We start from the raw sequence: 18,846 nt of genomic DNA, 5'->3' as shown, positions 1-18,846 counted from the left end.
TATTAAAAAAAAAAAAGTCAGGCCGGACAGACCATGCTTATAAAACCAGCCCTGGAGAGACAGATTCTGAGAGCTTGCAACCACACCCACATGTGAAGTTCCGGATCCATAAGAGACCCCGCCTCAAAGAATAAGTAAGGGACTGAAGAAATGGCTCGATAGCACTTACTGCTGTTGTAATCGATGTAGGTTCAGTTCCCAGCACCCAGCGTGGCTCACAGCAATTCATAACCCAAGTTCCAAGGGATCCAACATAGTGCATATGTGGGGAAAACATTCATCCACATAAATCCTTTAAAACAAACAGGCTAGGCAGTGATAGCACAAGGCCTTTAATCCCAGCACTCCGGAGACAGAGGCAGGTGGATCTCTGTGGGTTCGAGCTAGTTCCAGGACAGCTAGGGTGGTTACACAGAGAACCCCCATCTTGAGAAACAAAAACAAACAAAACAAAGACAGAGAAAGAGAGAGAGAGAGAGAGAGAGAGAGAGAGAAAACTGAAGGTAAACAGCACCCAAAGAACACCCTTTGTTTTCCATATTCTCACAGACATGTATGTTCACCTACCCATAAAAAAGAATAAATTCCTCTTTTTATTTTTTTAAACTTTTTATTGATGTATGTTGAGCTCTACATTTTTCTCTGCTCGCCTCCTTGCCTCTCCCCTCCTCCCTTCAACCATCCCCCAAGGTCCCCATGCTCCCAATTGACTCAGATTATCCTCTTGATAATTTCTGGTTTCCAGCTGACTGGGTGAGTTTCTTCCCTCGCAGTCTCGTCCTCCCTGTAAACTTTGATGGTTTTGTCAGCTTGTGCTGTTAGCAACCGGCTTTGCGACTGATCAAAAGCACAAGCAAAAATTCCTGAGTCACTGTCCAAAGACCCTGGCTGGACAGCAGCATGGACCCGCTGAAAATTGTAGCCGGTCTTCCAGTCCCAAAGGTGCATGGTGCCATTGTCGGCTCCAGACACAAGTACTCCGTCGGCATTGACTGCCAGCGTGTTGATGATGGCGTTGTGACCAGAGAGATTCTGAATGAAGCCTCCGTCAGGGAACTTCCACTGCTTTATGTTATCTGGAGACCCAGATGCAAATGTGTAATGTCGTGGATGTAAGACCACAGCCCTGACAGATTTCTTATGATTCGTCAATGTCACTCTTGTCTTTCCAGCCACCAGATCCCATAATCGTATTGTGGTATCGTGACTCCCGGTGATAATCTGTGGTTCTGCAGCCTGGCATCTCACGGTAGCAACTGCATTTGTGTGTCCGGACAACGTGTGCACACTGGCTTTAGTCCTCACGTCCCAGATGCGTGCAGTTGAATCTCGACTACAAGTCACCAGGACGTCGATTGTTGGATGCAAATCCAGACCGTACACTGCACTTAGATGGCCATGATAGTGCCTTATAACCTTGTTGTACTCAAGATCCAAGCACTTCACTTGCTTGTCTTCTCCACAAGAGAACAAGTAGGGGCTCCTCGTGCTCACAATCACACCACGCACCGTGCTGATGTGCCCAGTCAAGGACAGCTTCAATTTGCCACTAGCCAAGTCCCAAATCTTGATAGTTCTGTCGGCAGAGCCGGTAACGAACCACTGATTGCCAGGTTCCACGGCAATGCACCGAACCCAGCCAAGATGCCCACTGATAACCCTACAGAGTTTCCACGGTGGGTGCCACTGGGGTTTGGGCATGGTAGGGGCTTTTTTAGCCATTAATGCAGAGTTCTTGGTATTGCCGGCCACCATGATCACAGACTTCACTGCTGTGGGCTGGGAACGGTCAGAAGCTCCTGGGTGTCGGTACTCACTCCCAGCAGGTCCAGTACCATTTGCATCAGCTCGGGCCTGATTCGGCAGTGCCACAGCTAAGGACTGTGCGGCTGACTCACTGGGCATTCTCTGGACCTTGGTGGCGGCGGTCAGGGCAACACCGGGTCCTGGCGGGTATGGATGTGTGCCTGTCACCAGGTATTCAACTTCTTGTCCTTGATTGGCAGGATACTGTTTATGGGGATATGACTCTGCCACGTTCTGAGGTCCCTTCTCCTTAAGGTTCGATTTAGAAGTGGGCATATGCAAGACAGGACCATACTCATTACGAAGCTTGATTGCCATCTTCCGCTTGTGACTCTCTTCATCCAAAGGCACAGGTTTTCCATTATCAGCTACAAACATGTCATGGGTCCTCTTCAGTGACCTCCACACCAGTGTGTGTACAGAATGCTTCTGGACCTCCTCCACCATAGTCGCCATGGCTCAGCCCGCTCCTCCAGCAGCCAACTAACTCGATGCAGAATTCGCCGCCACTATTCTCCCTTAAAACTTCTTTTAAATGAAGATTTTTAGTCCGAGTATGGTGGCGATCCTGCCTCCAGGAATCCTCAGAATGAGACTGGCCGAGAGCTGTCTCCTCCTGTCTTATATCCCTCTCTAGGGCGGGGATTAAGGGCGTGTACCACTCCCGCCCAGTTTCTATGGCCAACTAGTCTGGCAACTTGGATTAAAGGTGTGTGATGTCACTGCCTGGTCTGTGAGGCTGACCAGGGTGTTTGTTTTACACTCTGATCTTCAGGAAAGCTTGATTTACTAAAACACAAATGAAATATCACTACAATAAGCAGTCTGACAGTGTGACTGCCTAGATCTAGTGCACACCAGGGTACCACATGCTCCTCTGCGATCTCATCAATGCTGCCTCAGACCAGCATCTGAACCCATTCTACTCACCCCAACGGGGAAATCATTGCTTTCCATGTTCACCTGAACTTGGAGTCAAATGGGTATCTGTAAATGTCAGAAATCAGAGGCAGAGTAGGCTGCCTCGGATGGACGGTTCATCTAGCTCATCCTTATTCCAGTCCTTATAGGTCACTCACAAGACTTGGGGCCCTGAAGGAACAGATCCTCTCGCCCAAGGCTGTGGGCATGGAACTGAGAGCTGCTGGGTTCCAGGCTACAAAGGGTGTTCCGAAGTTCTAAGTGTAAGTAAAATGACAAACCTACCATTAGCTAGACTGTGATGTGCATAAAATCAGGCCCTGGACATCCTGGAAACGACGCAAAGGCCTGGTTTGTATGTGCCCATGCACAGGTGCTTCTCACTGAGTACCTGTTTCTGACCCCAACTGCAATGAGTGAAGTAATGGGGAATGTAGTGGAACCTGTCCTGGAACTAGCTCTTGTAGACCAGGCTCTCCTTGAACTCACAGAGATCCACCTGCCTCTGCCCCCCTCTTGAGTGCTGGTTTCAAAGGCAGGAGCCACCACCGCCTGGCCCCGCTTACTATGTTCTTAAAACTTTGTGTTTCCTGGCTGTCTCTGGAAAATCCAAAGGCCAAGTAATCCAAGGTCAGGGCTCAAGGGTGCCCTTCCTTATTCCTTAGGATGTTTCTCAGTAGGTGGTCAAGATGAGGACAGGACAGTAAGGTGGGGGTAAAGGCACTGTGTGCCACACCAGCATACCAACCTGAGTTTGATATCTCGGAGAGAGAGCAAAATCCATGAAACTGGCCTCTGAGCCCCAAAGGTGCATTCATATATACAGAGTAATCACTTCTGTCAACTTAACAGTAAACTATTGTCACCTGGGATAGGAAACCACAACTGTGGGATTGCCTAAATCAGATGGGCCTTGCTGGGCGGTGGTGGTACATGCCTTTAATCCCAGCACTCGGGAGCAGAGGCTGTCGGATCCCTGTGAGTTCGAGGCCAGCCGGGTCTACAAGAGCTAGCTCCAGGACAGGCTCCAACGCTATGGAGAATCCCTGTCTCGACAAAACAAAAAAACAAAAAAAGGTTGGCCTGTGGGGATTTTGTGGGATTTTTTTTTTTTAATGCGGGGAGGCTCATTGACTTAGAAGATCCCAGTCCACTGGACTCAGTACCATTCCTAGGCAGCAGCTGGTCCTGGCTTGTTTTAACTTCACTTACCCCAGGTTGCTGTCAGTCACAAGATAACACAGAAAGGAGAAGCAAAGCAGACACCAGGCAAGGACTCTACCAAGAGCTACACCTCCCATCCTGAGGCAGCTCTTAAACCTAATATTTATGAATAGTGAGAGCTATGGAGATGGCTCAGCCACAAAGTGCTCTTGTGAGGAAATGAATTTGGTTCATGGAGACTCTATTAAAAACAAAACAAAAAAAAGTCAGGCCGGACAGACCATGCTTATAAAACCAGCCCTGGAGAGACAGATTCTGAGAGCTTGCAACCACACCCACATGTGAAGTTCCGGATCCATAAGAGACCCCGCCTCAAAGAATAAGTAAGGGACTGAAGAAATGGCTCGATAGCACTTACTGCTGTTGTAATCGATGTAGGTTCAGTTCCCAGCACCCAGCGTGGCTCACAGCAATTCATAACCCAAGTTCCAAGGGATCCAACATAGTGCATATGCGGGGAAAACATTCATCCACATAAATCCTTTAAAACAAACAGGCCAGGCAGTGATAGCACAAGGCCTTTAATCCCAGCACTCCGGAGACAGAGGCAGGTGGATCTCTGTGGGTTCGAGCTAGTTCCAGGACAGCTAGGGTGGTTACACAGAGAACCCCCATCTTGAGAAACAAAAACAAACAAAACAAAGACAGAGAAAGAGAGAGAGAGAGAGAGAGAGAGAGAGAGAGAGAGAGAAAACTGAAGGTAAACAGCACCCAAAGAACACCCTTTGTTTTCCATATTCTCACAGACATGTATGTTCACCTACCCATAATAAAGAATAAATTCCTCTTTTTATTTTTTGAAACATTTTATTGATGTATGTTGAGCTCTACATTTTTCTCTGCTCGCCTCCTTGCCTCTCCCCTCCTCCCTTCAAACGTCCCCCAAGGTCTCCATGCTCCCAATTGACTCAGATTATCCTCTTGATAATTTCTGGTTTCCAGCTGACTGGGTGAGTTTCTTCCCTCGCAGTCTCGTCCTCCCTGTAAACTTTGATGGTTTTGTCAGCTTGTGCTGTTAGCAACCGGCTTTGCGACTGATCAAAAGCACAAGCAAAAATTCCTGAGTCACTGTCCAAAGACCCTGGCTGGACAGCAGCATGGACCCGCTGAAAATTGTAGCCGGTCCTCCAGTCCCAAAGGTGCATGGTGCCATTGTCGGCTCCAGACACAAGTACTCCGTCGGCATTGACTGCCAGCGTGTTGATGATGGCGTTGTGACCGGAGAGATTCTGAATGAAGCCTCCGTCAGGGAACTTCCACTGCTTTATGTTATCTGGAGACCCAGATGCAAATGTGTAATGTCGTGGATGTAAGACCACAGCCCTGACAGATTTCTTATGATTCGTCAATGTCACTCTTGTCTTTCCAGCCACCAGATCCCATAATCGTATTGTGGTATCGTGACTCCCGGTGATAATCTGTGGTTCTGCAGCCTGGCATCTCACGGTAGCAACTGCATTTGTGTGTCCGGACAACGTGTGCACACTGGCTTTAGTCCTCACGTCCCAGATGCGTGCAGTTGAATCTCGACTACAAGTCACCAGGACGTCGATTGTTGGATGCAAATCCAGACCGTACACTGCACTTAGATGGCCATGATAGTGCCGTATAACCTTGTTGTACTCAAGATCCCAGCACTTCACTTGCTTGTCTTCTCCACAAGAGAACAAGTAGGGGCTCCTCGTGCTCACAATCACACCACGCACCGTGCTGATGTGCCCAGTCAAGGACAGCTTCAATTTGCCACTAGCCAAGTCCCAAATCTTGATAGTTCTGTCGGCAGAGCCGGTAACGAACCACTGATTGCCAGGTTCCACGGCAATGCACCGAACCCAGCCAAGATGCCCACTGATAACCATACAGAGTTTCCACGGTGGGTGCCACTGGGGTTTGGGCATGGTAGGCTCTTTTTTAGCCATTAATGCAGAGTTCTTGGTATTGCCGGCCACCATGATCACAGACTTCACTGCTGTGGGCTGGGAACGGTCAGAAGCTCCTGGGTGTCGGTACTCACTCCCAGCAGGTCCAGTACCATTTGCATCAGCTCGGGCCTGATTCGGCAGCGCCACAGCTAAGGACTGTGCGGCTGACTCACTGGGCATTCTCTGGACCTTGGTGGCGGCGGTCAGGGCAACACCGGGTCCTGGCGGGTATGGATGTGTGCCTGTCACCAGGTATTCAACTTCTTGTCCTTGATTGGCAGGATACTGTTTATGGGGATATGACTCTGCCACGTTCTGAGGTCCCTTCTCCTTAAGGTTCTCTTTAGAAGTGGGCATATGCAAGACAGGACCATACTCATTACGAAGCTTGATTGCCATCTTCCGCTTGTGACTCTCTTCATCCAAAGGCGCAGGTTTTCCATTATCAGCTACAAATATGTCATGGGTCCTCTTCAGTGACCTCCACACCCGTGTGTGTACAGAATGCTTCTGGACCTCCTCCACCATAGTCGCCATGGCTCAGCCCGCTCCTCCAGCAGCCAACTAACTCGATGCAGAATTCGCCGCCACTATTCTACCTTAAAACTTCTTTTAAATGAAAAGTTTTAGTCCGAGTATGGTGGCGATCCTGCCTCCAGGAATCCTCAGAATGAGACTGGCCGAGAGCTGTCTCCTCCTGTCTTATATCCCTCTCTAGGGCGGGGATTAAGGGCGTGTACCACTCCCGCCCAGTTTCTATGGCCAACTAGTCTGGCAACTTGGATTAAAGGTGTGTGATGTCACTGCCTGGTCTGTGAGGCTGACCAGGGTGTTTGTTTTACACTCTGATCTTCAGGAAAGCTTGATTTACTAAAACACAAATGAAATATCACTACAATAAGCAGTCTGACAGTGTGACTGCCTAGATCTAGTGCCCACCAGGGTACCACACGCTCCTCTGCGATCTCATCAATGCTGCCTCAGACCAGCATCTGAACCCATTCTACTCACCCCAACGGGGAAATCATTGCTTTCCATGTTCACCTGAACTTGGAGTCAAACGGGTATCTGTAAATGTCAGAAATCAGAGGCAGAGTAGGCTGCCTCGGATGGACGGTTCATCTAGCTCATCCTTATTCCAGTCCTTATAGGTCACTCACAAGACTTGGGGCCCTGAAGGAACAGATCCTCTCGCCCAAGGCTGTGGGCATGGAACTGAGAGCTGCTGGGTTCCAGGCTACAAAGGGTGTTCCGAAGTTCTAAGAGGAAGTAAAATGACAAACCTACCATTAGCTAGACTGTGATGTGCATAAAATCAGGCCCTGGACATCCTGGAAACGACGCAAAGGCCTGGTTTGTATGTGCCCATGCACAGGTGCTTCTCACTGAGTACCTGTTTCTGACCCCAACTGCAATGAGTGAAGTAATGGGGAATGTAGTGGAACCTGTCCTGGAACTAGCTCTTGTAGACCAGGCTCTCCTTGAACTCACAGACATCCACCTGCCTCTGCCCCCCTCTTGAGTGCTGGTTTCAAAGGCAGGAGCCACCACCGCCTGGCCCCGCTTACTATGTTCTTAAAACTTTGTGTTTCCTGGCTGTCTCTGGAAAATCCAAAGGCCAAGTAATCCAAGGTCAGGGCTCAAGGGTGCCCTTCCTTATTCCTTAGGATGTTTCTCAGTAGGTGGTCAAGATGAGGACAGGACAGTAAGGTGGGGGTAAAGGCACTGTGTGCCACACCAGCATACCAACCTGAGTTTGATATCTCGGAGAGAGAGCAAAATCCATGAAACTGGCCTCTGAGCCCCAAAGGTGCATTCATATATACAGAGTAATCACTTCTGTCAACTTAACAGTAAACTATTGTCACCTGGGATAGGAAACCACAACTGTGGGATTGCCTAAATCAGATGGGCCTTGCTGGGCGGTGGTGGTACATGCCTTTAATCCCAGCACTCGGGAGCAGAGGCTGTCGGATCCCTGTGAGTTCGAGGCCAGCCGGGTCTACAAGAGCTAGCTCCAGGACAGGCTCCAACGCTATGGAGAATCCCTGTCTCGACAAAACAAAAAAACAAAAAAAGGTTGGCCTGTGGGGATTTTGTGGGATTTTTTTTTTTTAATGCGGGGAGGCTCATTGACTTAGAAGATCCCAGTCCACTGGACTCAGTACCATTCCTAGGCAGCAGCTGGTCCTGGCTTGTTTTAACTTCACTTACCCCAGGTTGCTGTCAGTCACAAGATAACACAGAAAGGAGAAGCAAAGCAGACACCAGGCAAGGACTCTACCAAGAGCTACACCTCCCATCCTGAGGCAGCTCTTAAACCTAATATTTATGAATAGTGAGAGCTATGGAGATGGCTCAGCCACAAAGTGCTCTTGTGAGGAAATGAATTTGGTTGATGGAGACTCTATTAAAAACAAAACAAAAAAAAGTCAGGCCGGACAGACCATGCTTATAAAACCAGCCCTGGAGAGACAGATTCTGAGAGCTTGCAACCACACCCACATGTGAAGTTCCGGATCCATAAGAGACCCCGCCTCAAAGAATAAGTAAGGGACTGAAGAAATGGCTCGATAGCACTTACTGCTGTTGTAATCGATGTAGGTTCAGTTCCCAGCACCCAGCGTGGCTCACAGCAATTCATAACCCAAGTTCCAAGGGATCCAACATAGTGCATATGCGGGGAAAACATTCATCCACATAAATCCTTTAAAACAAACAGGCCAGGCAGTGATAGCACAAGGCCTTTAATCCCAGCACTCCGGAGACAGAGGCAGGTGGATCTCTGTGGGTTCGAGCTAGTTCCAGGACAGCTAGGGTGGTTACACAGAGAACCCCCATCTTGAGAAACAAAAACAAACAAAACAAAGACAGAGAAAGAGAGAGAGAGAGAGAGAGAGAGAGAGAGAGAGAGAGAAAACTGAAGGTAAACAGCACCCAAAGAACACCCTTTGTTTTCCATATTCTCACAGACATGTATGTTCACCTACCCATAATAAAGAATAAATTCCTCTTTTTATTTTTTGAAACATTTTATTGATGTATGTTGAGCTCTACATTTTTCTCTGCTCGCCTCCTTGCCTCTCCCCTCCTCCCTTCAAACGTCTCCCAAGGTCTCCATGCTCCCAATTGACTCAGATTATCCTCTTGATAATTTCTGGTTTCCAGCTGACTGGGTGAGTTTCTTCCCTCGCAGTCTCGTCCTCCCTGTAAACTTTGATGGTTTTGTCAGCTTGTGCTGTTAGCAACCGGCTTTGCGACTGATCAAAAGCACAAGCAAAAATTCCTGAGTCACTGTCCAAAGACCCTGGCTGGACAGCAGCATGGACCCGCTGAAAATTGTAGCCGGTCCTCCAGTCCCAAAGGTGCATGGTGCCATTGTCGGCTCCAGACACAAGTACTCCGTCGGCATTGACTGCCAGCGTGTTGATGATGGCGTTGTGACCGGAGAGATTCTGAATGAAGCCTCCGTCAGGGAACTTCCACTGCTTTATGTTATCTGGAGACCCAGATGCAAATGTGTAATGTCGTGGATGTAAGACCACAGCCCTGACAGATTTCTTATGATTCGTCAATGTCACTCTTGTCTTTCCAGCCACCAGATCCCATAATCGTATTGTGGTATCGTGACTCCCGGTGATAATCTGTGGTTCTGCAGCCTGGCATCTCACGGTAGCAACTGCATTTGTGTGTCCGGACAACGTGTGCACACTGGCTTTAGTCCTCACGTCCCAGATGCGTGCAGTTGAATCTCGACTACAAGTCACCAGGACGTCGATTGTTGGATGCAAATCCAGACCGTACACTGCACTTAGATGGCCATGATAGTGCCGTATAACCTTGTTGTACTCAAGATCCCAGCACTTCACTTGCTTGTCTTCTCCACAAGAGAACAAGTAGGGGCTCCTCGTGCTCACAATCACACCACGCACCGTGCTGATGTGCCCAGTCAAGGACAGCTTCAATTTGCCACTAGCCAAGTCCCAAATCTTGATAGTTCTGTCGGCAGAGCCGGTAACGAACCACTGATTGCCAGGTTCCACGGCAATGCACCGAACCCAGCCAAGATGCCCACTGATAACCATACAGAGTTTCCACGGTGGGTGCCACTGGGGTTTGGGCATGGTAGGCTCTTTTTTAGCCATTAATGCAGAGTTCTTGGTATTGCCGGCCACCATGATCACAGACTTCACTGCTGTGGGCTGGGAACGGTCAGAAGCTCCTGGGTGTCGGTACTCACTCCCAGCAGGTCCAGTACCATTTGCATCAGCTCGGGCCTGATTCGGCAGCGCCACAGCTAAGGACTGTGCGGCTGACTCACTGGGCATTCTCTGGACCTTGGTGGCGGCGGTCAGGGCAACACCGGGTCCTGGCGGGTATGGATGTGTGCCTGTCACCAGGTATTCAACTTCTTGTCCTTGATTGGCAGGATACTGTTTATGGGGATATGACTCTGCCACGTTCTGAGGTCCCTTCTCCTTAAGGTTCTCTTTAGAAGTGGGCATATGCAAGACAGGACCATACTCATTACGAAGCTTGATTGCCATCTTCCGCTTGTGACTCTCTTCATCCAAAGGCGCAGGTTTTCCATTATCAGCTACAAATATGTCATGGGTCCTCTTCAGTGACCTCCACACCCGTGTGTGTACAGAATGCTTCTGGACCTCCTCCACCATAGTCGCCATGGCTCAGCCCGCTCCTCCAGCAGCCAACTAACTCGATGCAGAATTCGCCGCCACTATTCTACCTTAAAACTTCTTTTAAATGAAAAGTTTTAGTCCGAGTATGGTGGCGATCCTGCCTCCAGGAATCCTCAGAATGAGACTGGCCGAGAGCTGTCTCCTCCTGTCTTATATCCCTCTCTAGGGCGGGGATTAAGGGCGTGTACCACTCCCGCCCAGTTTCTATGGCCAACTAGTCTGGCAACTTGGATTAAAGGTGTGTGATGTCACTGCCTGGTCTGTGAGGCTGACCAGGGTGTTTGTTTTACACTCTGATCTTCAGGAAAGCTTGATTTACTAAAACACAAATGAAATATCACTACAATAAGCAGTCTGACAGTGTGACTGCCTAGATCTAGTGCCCACCAGGGTACCACACGCTCCTCTGCGATCTCATCAATGCTGCCTCAGACCAGCATCTGAACCCATTCTACTCACCCCAACGGGGAAATCATTGCTTTCCATGTTCACCTGAACTTGGAGTCAAACGGGTATCTGTAAATGTCAGAAATCAGAGGCAGAGTAGGCTGCCTCGGATGGACGGTTCATCTAGCTCATCCTTATTCCAGTCCTTATAGGTCACTCACAAGACTTGGGGCCCTGAAGGAACAGATCCTCTCGCCCAAGGCTGTGGGCATGGAACTGAGAGCTGCTGGGTTCCAGGCTACAAAGGGTGTTCCGAAGTTCTAAGAGGAAGTAAAATGACAAACCTACCATTAGCTAGACTGTGATGTGCATAAAATCAGGCCCTGGACATCCTGGAAACGACGCAAAGGCCTGGTTTGTATGTGCCCATGCACAGGTGCTTCTCACTGAGTACCTGTTTCTGACCCCAACTGCAATGAGTGAAGTAATGGGGAATGTAGTGGAACCTGTCCTGGAACTAGCTCTTGTAGACCAGGCTCTCCTTGAACTCACAGAGATCCACCTGCCTCTGCCCCCCTCTTGAGTGCTGGTTTCAAAGGCAGGAGCCACCACCGCCTGGCCCCGCTTACTATGTTCTTAAAACTTTGTGTTTCCTGGCTGTCTCTGGAAAATCCAAAGGCCAAGTAATCCAAGGTCAGGGCTCAAGGGTGCCCTTCCTTATTCCTTAGGATGTTTCTCAGTAGGTGGTCAAGATGAGGACAGGACAGTGAGGTGGGGGTAAAGGCACTGTGTGCCACACCAGCATACCAACCTGAGTTTGATATCTCGGAGAGAGAGCAAAATCCATGAAACTGGCCTCTGAGCCCCATAGGTGCATTCATATATACAGAGTAATCACTTCTGTCAACTTAACAGTAAACTATTGTCACCTGGGATAGGAAACCACAACTGTGGGATTGCCTAAATCAGATGGGCCTTGCTGGGCGGTGGTGGTACATGCCTTTAATCCCAGCACTCGGGAGCAGAGGCTGTCGGATCCCTGTGAGTTCGAGGCCAGCCGGGTCTACAAGAGCTAGCTCCAGGACAGGCTCCAACGCTATGGAGAATCCCTGTCTCGACAAAACAAAAAAACAAAAAAAGGTTGGCCTGTGGGGATTTTGTGGGATTTTTTTTTTTTAATGCGGGGAGGCTCATTGACTTAGAAGATCCCAGTCCACTGGACTCAGTACCATTCCTAGGCAGCAGCTGGTCCTGGCTTGTTTTAACTTCACTTACCCCAGGTTGCTGTCAGTCACAAGATAACACAGAAAGGAGAAGCAAAGCAGACACCAGGCAAGGACTCTACCAAGAGCTACACCTCCCATCCTGAGGCAGCTCTTAAACCTAATATTTATGAATAGTGAGAGCTATGGAGATGGCTCAGCCACAAAGTGCTCTTGTGAGGAAATGAATTTGGTTGATGGAGACTCTATTAAAAACAAAACAAAAAAAAGTCAGGCCGGACAGACCATGCTTATAAAACCAGCCCTGGAGAGACAGATTCTGAGAGCTTGCAACCACACCCACATGTGAAGTTCCGGATCCATAAGAGACCCCGCCTCAAAGAATAAGTAAGGGACTGAAGAAATGGCTCGATAGCACTTACTGCTGTTGTAATCGATGTAGGTTCAGTTCCCAGCACCCAGCGTGGCTCACAGCAATTCATAACCCAAGTTCCAAGGGATCCAACATAGTGCATATGCGGGGAAAACATTCATCCACATAAATCCTTTAAAACAAACAGGCCAGGCAGTGATAGCACAAGGCCTTTAATCCCAGCACTCCGGAGACAGAGGCAGGTGGATCTCTGTGGGTTCGAGCTAGTTCCAGGACAGCTAGGGTGGTTACACAGAGAACCCCCATCTTGAGAAACAAAAACAAACAAAACAAAGACAGAGAAAGAGAGAGAGAGAGAGAGAGAGAGAGAGAGAGAGAGAGAAAACTGAAGGTAAACAGCACCCAAAGAACACCCTTTGTTTTCCATATTCTCACAGACATGTATGTTCACCTACCCATAATAAAGAATAAATTCCTCTTTTTATTTTTTGAAACATTTTATTGATGTATGTTGAGCTCTACATTTTTCTCTGCTCGCCTCCTTGCCTCTCCCCTCCTCCCTTCAAACGTCTCCCAAGGTCTCCATGCTCCCAATTGACTCAGATTATCCTCTTGATAATTTCTGGTTTCCAGCTGACTGGGTGAGTTTCTTCCCTCGCAGTCTCGTCCTCCCTGTAAACTTTGATGGTTTTGTCAGCTTGTGCTGTTAGCAACCGGCTTTGCGACTGATCAAAAGCACAAGCAAAAATTCCTGAGTCACTGTCCAAAGACCCTGGCTGGACAGCAGCATGGACCCGCTGAAAATTGTAGCCGGTCCTCCAGTCCCAAAGGTGCATGGTGCCATTGTCGGCTCCAGACACAAGTACTCCGTCGGCATTGACTGCCAGCGTGTTGATGATGGCGTTGTGACCGGAGAGATTCTGAATGAAGCCTCCGTCAGGGAACTTCCACTGCTTTATGTTATCTGGAGACCCAGATGCAAATGTGTAATGTCGTGGATGTAAGACCACAGCCCTGACAGATTTCTTATGATTCGTCAATGTCACTCTTGTCTTTCCAGCCACCAGATCCCATAATCGTATTGTGGTATCGTGACTCCCGGTGATAATCTGTGGTTCTGCAGCCTGGCATCTCACGGTAGCAACTGCATTTGTGTGTCCGGACAACGTGTGCACACTGGCTTTAGTCCTCACGTCCCAGATGCGTGCAGTTGAATCTCGACTACAAGTCACCAGGACGTCGATTGTTGGATGCAAATCCAGACCGTACACTGCACTTAGATGGCCATGATAGTGCCGTATAACCTTGTTGTACTCAAGATCCCAGCACTTCACTTGCTTGTCTTCTCCACAAGAGAACAAGTAGGGGCTCCTCGTGCTCACAATCACACCACGCACCGTGCTGATGTGCCCAGTCAAGGACAGCTTCAATTTGCCACTAGCCAAGTCCCAAATCTTGATAGTTCTGTCGGCAGAGCCGGTAACGAACCACTGATTGCCAGGTTCCACGGCAATGCACCGAACCCAGCCAAGATGCCCACTGATAACCATACAGAGTTTCCACGGTGGGTGCCACTGGGGTTTGGGCATGGTAGGCTCTTTTTTAGCCATTAATGCAGAGTTCTTGGTATTGCCGGCCACCATGATCACAGACTTCACTGCTGTGGGCTGGGAACGGTCAGAAGCTCCTGGGTGTCGGTACTCACTCCCAGCAGGTCCAGTACCATTTGCATCAGCTCGGGCCTGATTCGGCAGCGCCACAGCTAAGGACTGTGCGGCTGACTCACTGGGCATTCTCTGGACCTTGGTGGCGGCGGTCAGGGCAACACCGGGTCCTGGCGGGTATGGATGTGTGCCTGTCACCAGGTATTCAACTTCTTGTCCTTGATTGGCAGGATACTGTTTATGGGGATATGACTCTGCCACGTTCTGAGGTCCCTTCTCCTTAAGGTTCTCTTTAGAAGTGGGCATATGCAAGACAGGACCATACTCATTACGAAGCTTGATTGCCATCTTCCGCTTGTGACTCTCTTCATCCAAAGGCGCAGGTTTTCCATTATCAGCTACAAATATGTCATGGGTCCTCTTCAGTGACCTCCACACCCGTGTGTGTACAGAATGCTTCTGGACCTCCTCCACCATAGTCGCCATGGCTCAGCCCGCTCCTCCAGCAGCCAACTAACTCGATGCAGAATTCGCCGCCACTATTCTACCTTAAAACTTCTTTTAAATGAAAAGTTTTAGTCCGAGTATGGTGGCGATCCTGCCTCCAGGAATCCTCAGAATGAGACTGGCCGAGAGCTGTCTCCTCCTGTCTTATATCCCTCTCTAGGGCGGGGATTAAGGGCGTGTACCACTCCCGCCCAGTTTCTATGGCCAACTAGTCTGGCAACTTGGATTAAAGGTGTGTGATGTCACTGCCTGGTCTGTGAGGCTGACCAGGGTGTTTGTTTTACACTCTGATCTTCAGGAAAGCTTGATTTACTAAAACACAAATGAAATATCACTACAATAAGCAGTCTGACAGTGTGACTGCCTAGATCTAGTGCCCACCAGGGTACCACACGCTCCTCTGCGATCTCATCAATGCTGCCTCAGACCAGCATCTGAACCCATTCTACTCACCCCAACGGGGAAATCATTGCTTTCCATGTTCACCTGAACTTGGAGTCAAACGGGTATCTGTAAATGTCAGAAATCAGAGGCAGAGTAGGCTGCCTCGGATGGACGGTTCATCTAGCTCATCCTTATTCCAGTCCTTATAGGTCACTCACAAGACTTGGGGCCCTGAAGGAACAGATCCTCTCGCCCAAGGCTGTGGGCATGGAACTGAGAGCTGCTGGGTTCCAGGCTACAAAGGGTGTTCCGAAGTTCTAAGAGGAAGTAAAATGACAAACCTACCATTAGCTAGACTGTGATGTGCATAAAATCAGGCCCTGGACATCCTGGAAACGACGCAAAGGCCTGGTTTGTATGTGCCCATGCACAGGTGCTTCTCACTGAGTACCTGTTTCTGACCCCAACTGCAATGAGTGAAGTAATGGGGAATGTAGTGGAACCTGTCCTGGAACTAGCTCTTGTAGACCAGGCTCTCCTTGAACTCACAGAGATCCACCTGCCTCTGCCCCCCTCTTGAGTGCTGGTTTCAAAGGCAGGAGCCACCACCGCCTGGCCCCGCTTACTATGTTCTTAAAACTTTGTGTTTCCTGGCTGTCTCTGGAAAATCCAAAGGCCAAGTAATCCAAGGTCAGGGCTCAAGGGTGCCCTTCCTTATTCCTTAGGATGTTTCTCAGTAGGTGGTCAAGATGAGGACAGGACAGTGAGGTGGGGGTAAAGGCACTGTGTGCCACACCAGCATACCAACCTGAGTTTGATATCTCGGAGAGAGAGCAAAATCCATGAAACTGGCCTCTGAGCCCCATAGGTGCATTCATATATACAGAGTAATCATTTCTGTCAACTTAACAGTAAACTATTGTCACCTGGGATAGGAAACCACAACTGTGGGATTGCCTAAATCAGATGGGCCTTGCTGGGCGGTGGTGGTACATGCCTTTAATCCCAGCACTCGGGAGCAGAGGCTGTCGGATCCCTGTGAGTTCGAGGCCAGCCGGGTCTACAAGAGCTAGCTCCAGGACAGGCTCCAACGCTATGGAGAATCCCTGTCTCGACAAAACAAAAAAACAAAAAAAGGTTGGCCTGTGGGGATTTTGTGGGATTTTTTTTTTTTTAATGCGGGGAGGCTCATTGACTTAGAAGATCCCAGTCCACTGGACTCAGTACCATTCCTAGGCAGCAGCTGGTCCTGGCTTGTTTTAACTTCACTTACCCCAGGTTGCTGTCAGTCACAAGATAACACAGAAAGGAGAAGCAAAGCAGACACCAGGCAAGGACTCTACCAAGAGCTACACCTCCCATCCTGAGGCAGCTCTTAAACCTAATATTTATGAATAGTGAGAGCTATGGAGATGGCTCAGCCACAAAGTGCTCTTGTGAGGAAATGAATTTGGTTGATGGAGACTCTATTAAAAACAAAACAAAAAAAAGTCAGGCCGGACAGACCATGCTTATAAAACCAGCCCTGGAGAGACAGATTCTGAGAGCTTGCAACCACACCCACATGTGAAGTTCCGGATCCATAAGAGACCCCGCCTCAAAGAATAAGTAAGGGACTGAAGAAATGGCTCGATAGCACTTACTGCTGTTGTAATCGATGTAGGTTCAGTTCCCAGCACCCAGCGTGGCTCACAGCAATTCATAACCCAAGTTCCAAGGGATCCAACATAGTGCATATGCGGGGAAAACATTCATCCACATAAATCCTTTAAAACAAACAGGCCAGGCAGTGATAGCACAAGGCCTTTAATCCCAGCACTCCGGAGACAGAGGCAGGTGGATCTCTGTGGGTTCGAGCTAGTTCCAGGACAGCTAGGGTGGTTACACAGAGAACCCCCATCTTGAGAAACAAAAACAAACAAAACAAAGACAGAGAAAGAGAGAGAGAGAGAGAGAGAGAGAGAGAGAGAGAGAGAAAACTGAAGGTAAACAGCACCCAAAGAACACCCTTTGTTTTCCATATTCTCACAGACATGTATGTTCACCTACCCATAATAAAGAATAAATTCCTCTTTTTATTTTTTGAAACATTTTATTGATGTATGTTGAGCTCTACATTTTTCTCTGCTCGCCTCCTTGCCTCTCCCCTCCTCCCTTCAAACGTCCCCCAAGGTCTCCATGCTCCCAATTGACTCAGATTATCCTCTTGATAATTTCTGGTTTCCAGCTGACTGGGTGAGTTTCTTCCCTCGCAGTCTCGTCCTCCCTGTAAACTTTGATGGTTTTGTCAGCTTGTGCTGTTAGCAACCGGCTTTGCGACTGATCAAAAGCACAAGCAAAAATTCCTGAGTCACTGTCCAAAGACCCTGGCTGGACAGCAGCATGGACCCGCTGAAAATTGTAGCCGGTCCTCCAGTCCCAAAGGTGCATGGTGCCATTGTCGGCTCCAGACACAAGTACTCCGTCGGCATTGACTGCCAGCGTGTTGATGATGGCGTTGTGACCGGAGAGATTCTGAATGAAGCCTCCGTCAGGGAACTTCCACTGCTTTATGTTATCTGGAGACCCAGATGCAAATGTGTAATGTCGTGGATGTAAGACCACAGCCCTGACAGATTTCTTATGATTCGTCAATGTCACTCTTGTCTTTCCAGCCACCAGATCCCATAATCGTATTGTGGTATCGTGACTCCCGGTGATAATCTGTGGTTCTGCAGCCTGGCATCTCACGGTAGCAACTGCATTTGTGTGTCCGGACAACGTGTGCACACTGGCTTTAGTCCTCACGTCCCAGATGCGTGCAGTTGAATCTCGACTACAAGTCACCAGGACGTCGATTGTTGGATGCAAATCCAGACCGTACACTGCACTTAGATGGCCATGATAGTGCCGTATAACCTTGTTGTACTCAAGATCCCAGCACTTCACTTGCTTGTCTTCTCCACAAGAGAACAAGTAGGGGCTCCTCGTGCTCACAATCACACCACGCACCGTGCTGATGTGCCCAGTCAAGGACAGCTTCAATTTGCCACTAGCCAAGTCCCAAATCTTGATAGTTCTGTCGGCAGAGCCGGTAACGAACCACTGATTGCCAGGTTCCACGGCAATGCACCGAACCCAGCCAAGATGCCCACTGATAACCCTACAGAGTTTCCACGGTGGGTGCCACTGGGGTTTGGGCATGGTAGGCTCTTTTTTAGCCATTAATGCAGAGTTCTTGGTATTGCCGGCCACCATGATCACAGACTTCACTGCTGTGGACTGGGAACGGTCAGAAGCTCCTGGGTGTCGGTACTCACTCCCAGCAGGTCCAGTACCATTTGCATCAGCTCGGGCCTGATTCTGCAGCGCCACAGCTAAGGACTGTGCGGCTGACTCACTGGGCATTCTCTGGACCTTGGTGGCGGCGGTCAGGGCAACACCGGGTCCTGGCGGGTATGGATGTGTGCCTGTCACCAGGTATTCAACTACTTGTCCTTGATTGGCAGGATACTGTTTATGGGGATATGACTCTGCCACGTTCTGAGGTCCCTTCTCCTTAAGGTTCTCTTTAGAAGTGGGCATATGCAAGACAGGACCATACTCATTACGAAGCTTGATTGCCATCTTCCGCTTGTGACTCTCTTCATCCAAAGGCGCAGGTTTTCCATTATCAGCTACAAACATGTCATGGGTCCTCTTCAGTGACCTCCACACCAGTGTGTGTACAGAATGCTTCTGGACCTCCTCCACCAT

At 49.1% G+C, this 18,846-nt stretch overlaps 5 protein-coding genes across 5 annotated transcripts; all 5 read right to left on the bottom strand.

The window, feature by feature from the left end:
• Positions 1-711: 711 nt before the first annotated feature.
• Positions 712-2,253, bottom strand: LOC121451330 (pleiotropic regulator 1-like). The gene has a single exon (XM_041656801.1). The coding sequence runs from the start codon at positions 2,251-2,253 to the stop codon at positions 712-714; it is 1,542 nt and encodes a 513-aa protein (XP_041512735.1).
• A 2,606-nt stretch (positions 2,254-4,859) lies between these two features.
• LOC121451329 (pleiotropic regulator 1-like) lies at positions 4,860-6,401 on the bottom strand. The gene has a single exon (XM_041656800.1). The coding sequence runs from the start codon at positions 6,399-6,401 to the stop codon at positions 4,860-4,862; it is 1,542 nt and encodes a 513-aa protein (XP_041512734.1).
• A 2,606-nt stretch (positions 6,402-9,007) lies between these two features.
• On the bottom strand, positions 9,008-10,549 carry LOC121451328 (pleiotropic regulator 1-like). The gene has a single exon (XM_041656799.1). It carries the CDS (start codon positions 10,547-10,549, stop codon positions 9,008-9,010), a length of 1,542 nt encoding a protein of 513 aa, XP_041512733.1.
• A 2,606-nt stretch (positions 10,550-13,155) lies between these two features.
• LOC121451327 (pleiotropic regulator 1-like) lies at positions 13,156-14,697 on the bottom strand. Its single transcript, XM_041656797.1, has one exon. It carries the CDS (start codon positions 14,695-14,697, stop codon positions 13,156-13,158), a length of 1,542 nt encoding a protein of 513 aa, XP_041512731.1.
• Positions 14,698-17,304: 2,607 nt separating this feature from the next.
• Positions 17,305-18,846, bottom strand: LOC121451326 (pleiotropic regulator 1-like). The gene has a single exon (XM_041656796.1). It carries the CDS (start codon positions 18,844-18,846, stop codon positions 17,305-17,307), a length of 1,542 nt encoding a protein of 513 aa, XP_041512730.1.

Source organism: Microtus oregoni, unplaced genomic scaffold (genome assembly GCF_018167655.1).
Source record: "Microtus oregoni isolate MIOR12 unplaced genomic scaffold, Mior012 000008F_ref0000371, whole genome shotgun sequence".
Classification (NCBI taxonomy): domain Eukaryota; kingdom Metazoa; phylum Chordata; class Mammalia; order Rodentia; family Cricetidae; genus Microtus; species Microtus oregoni.
This window is presented reverse-complemented; position numbering and strand designations above follow the sequence as displayed.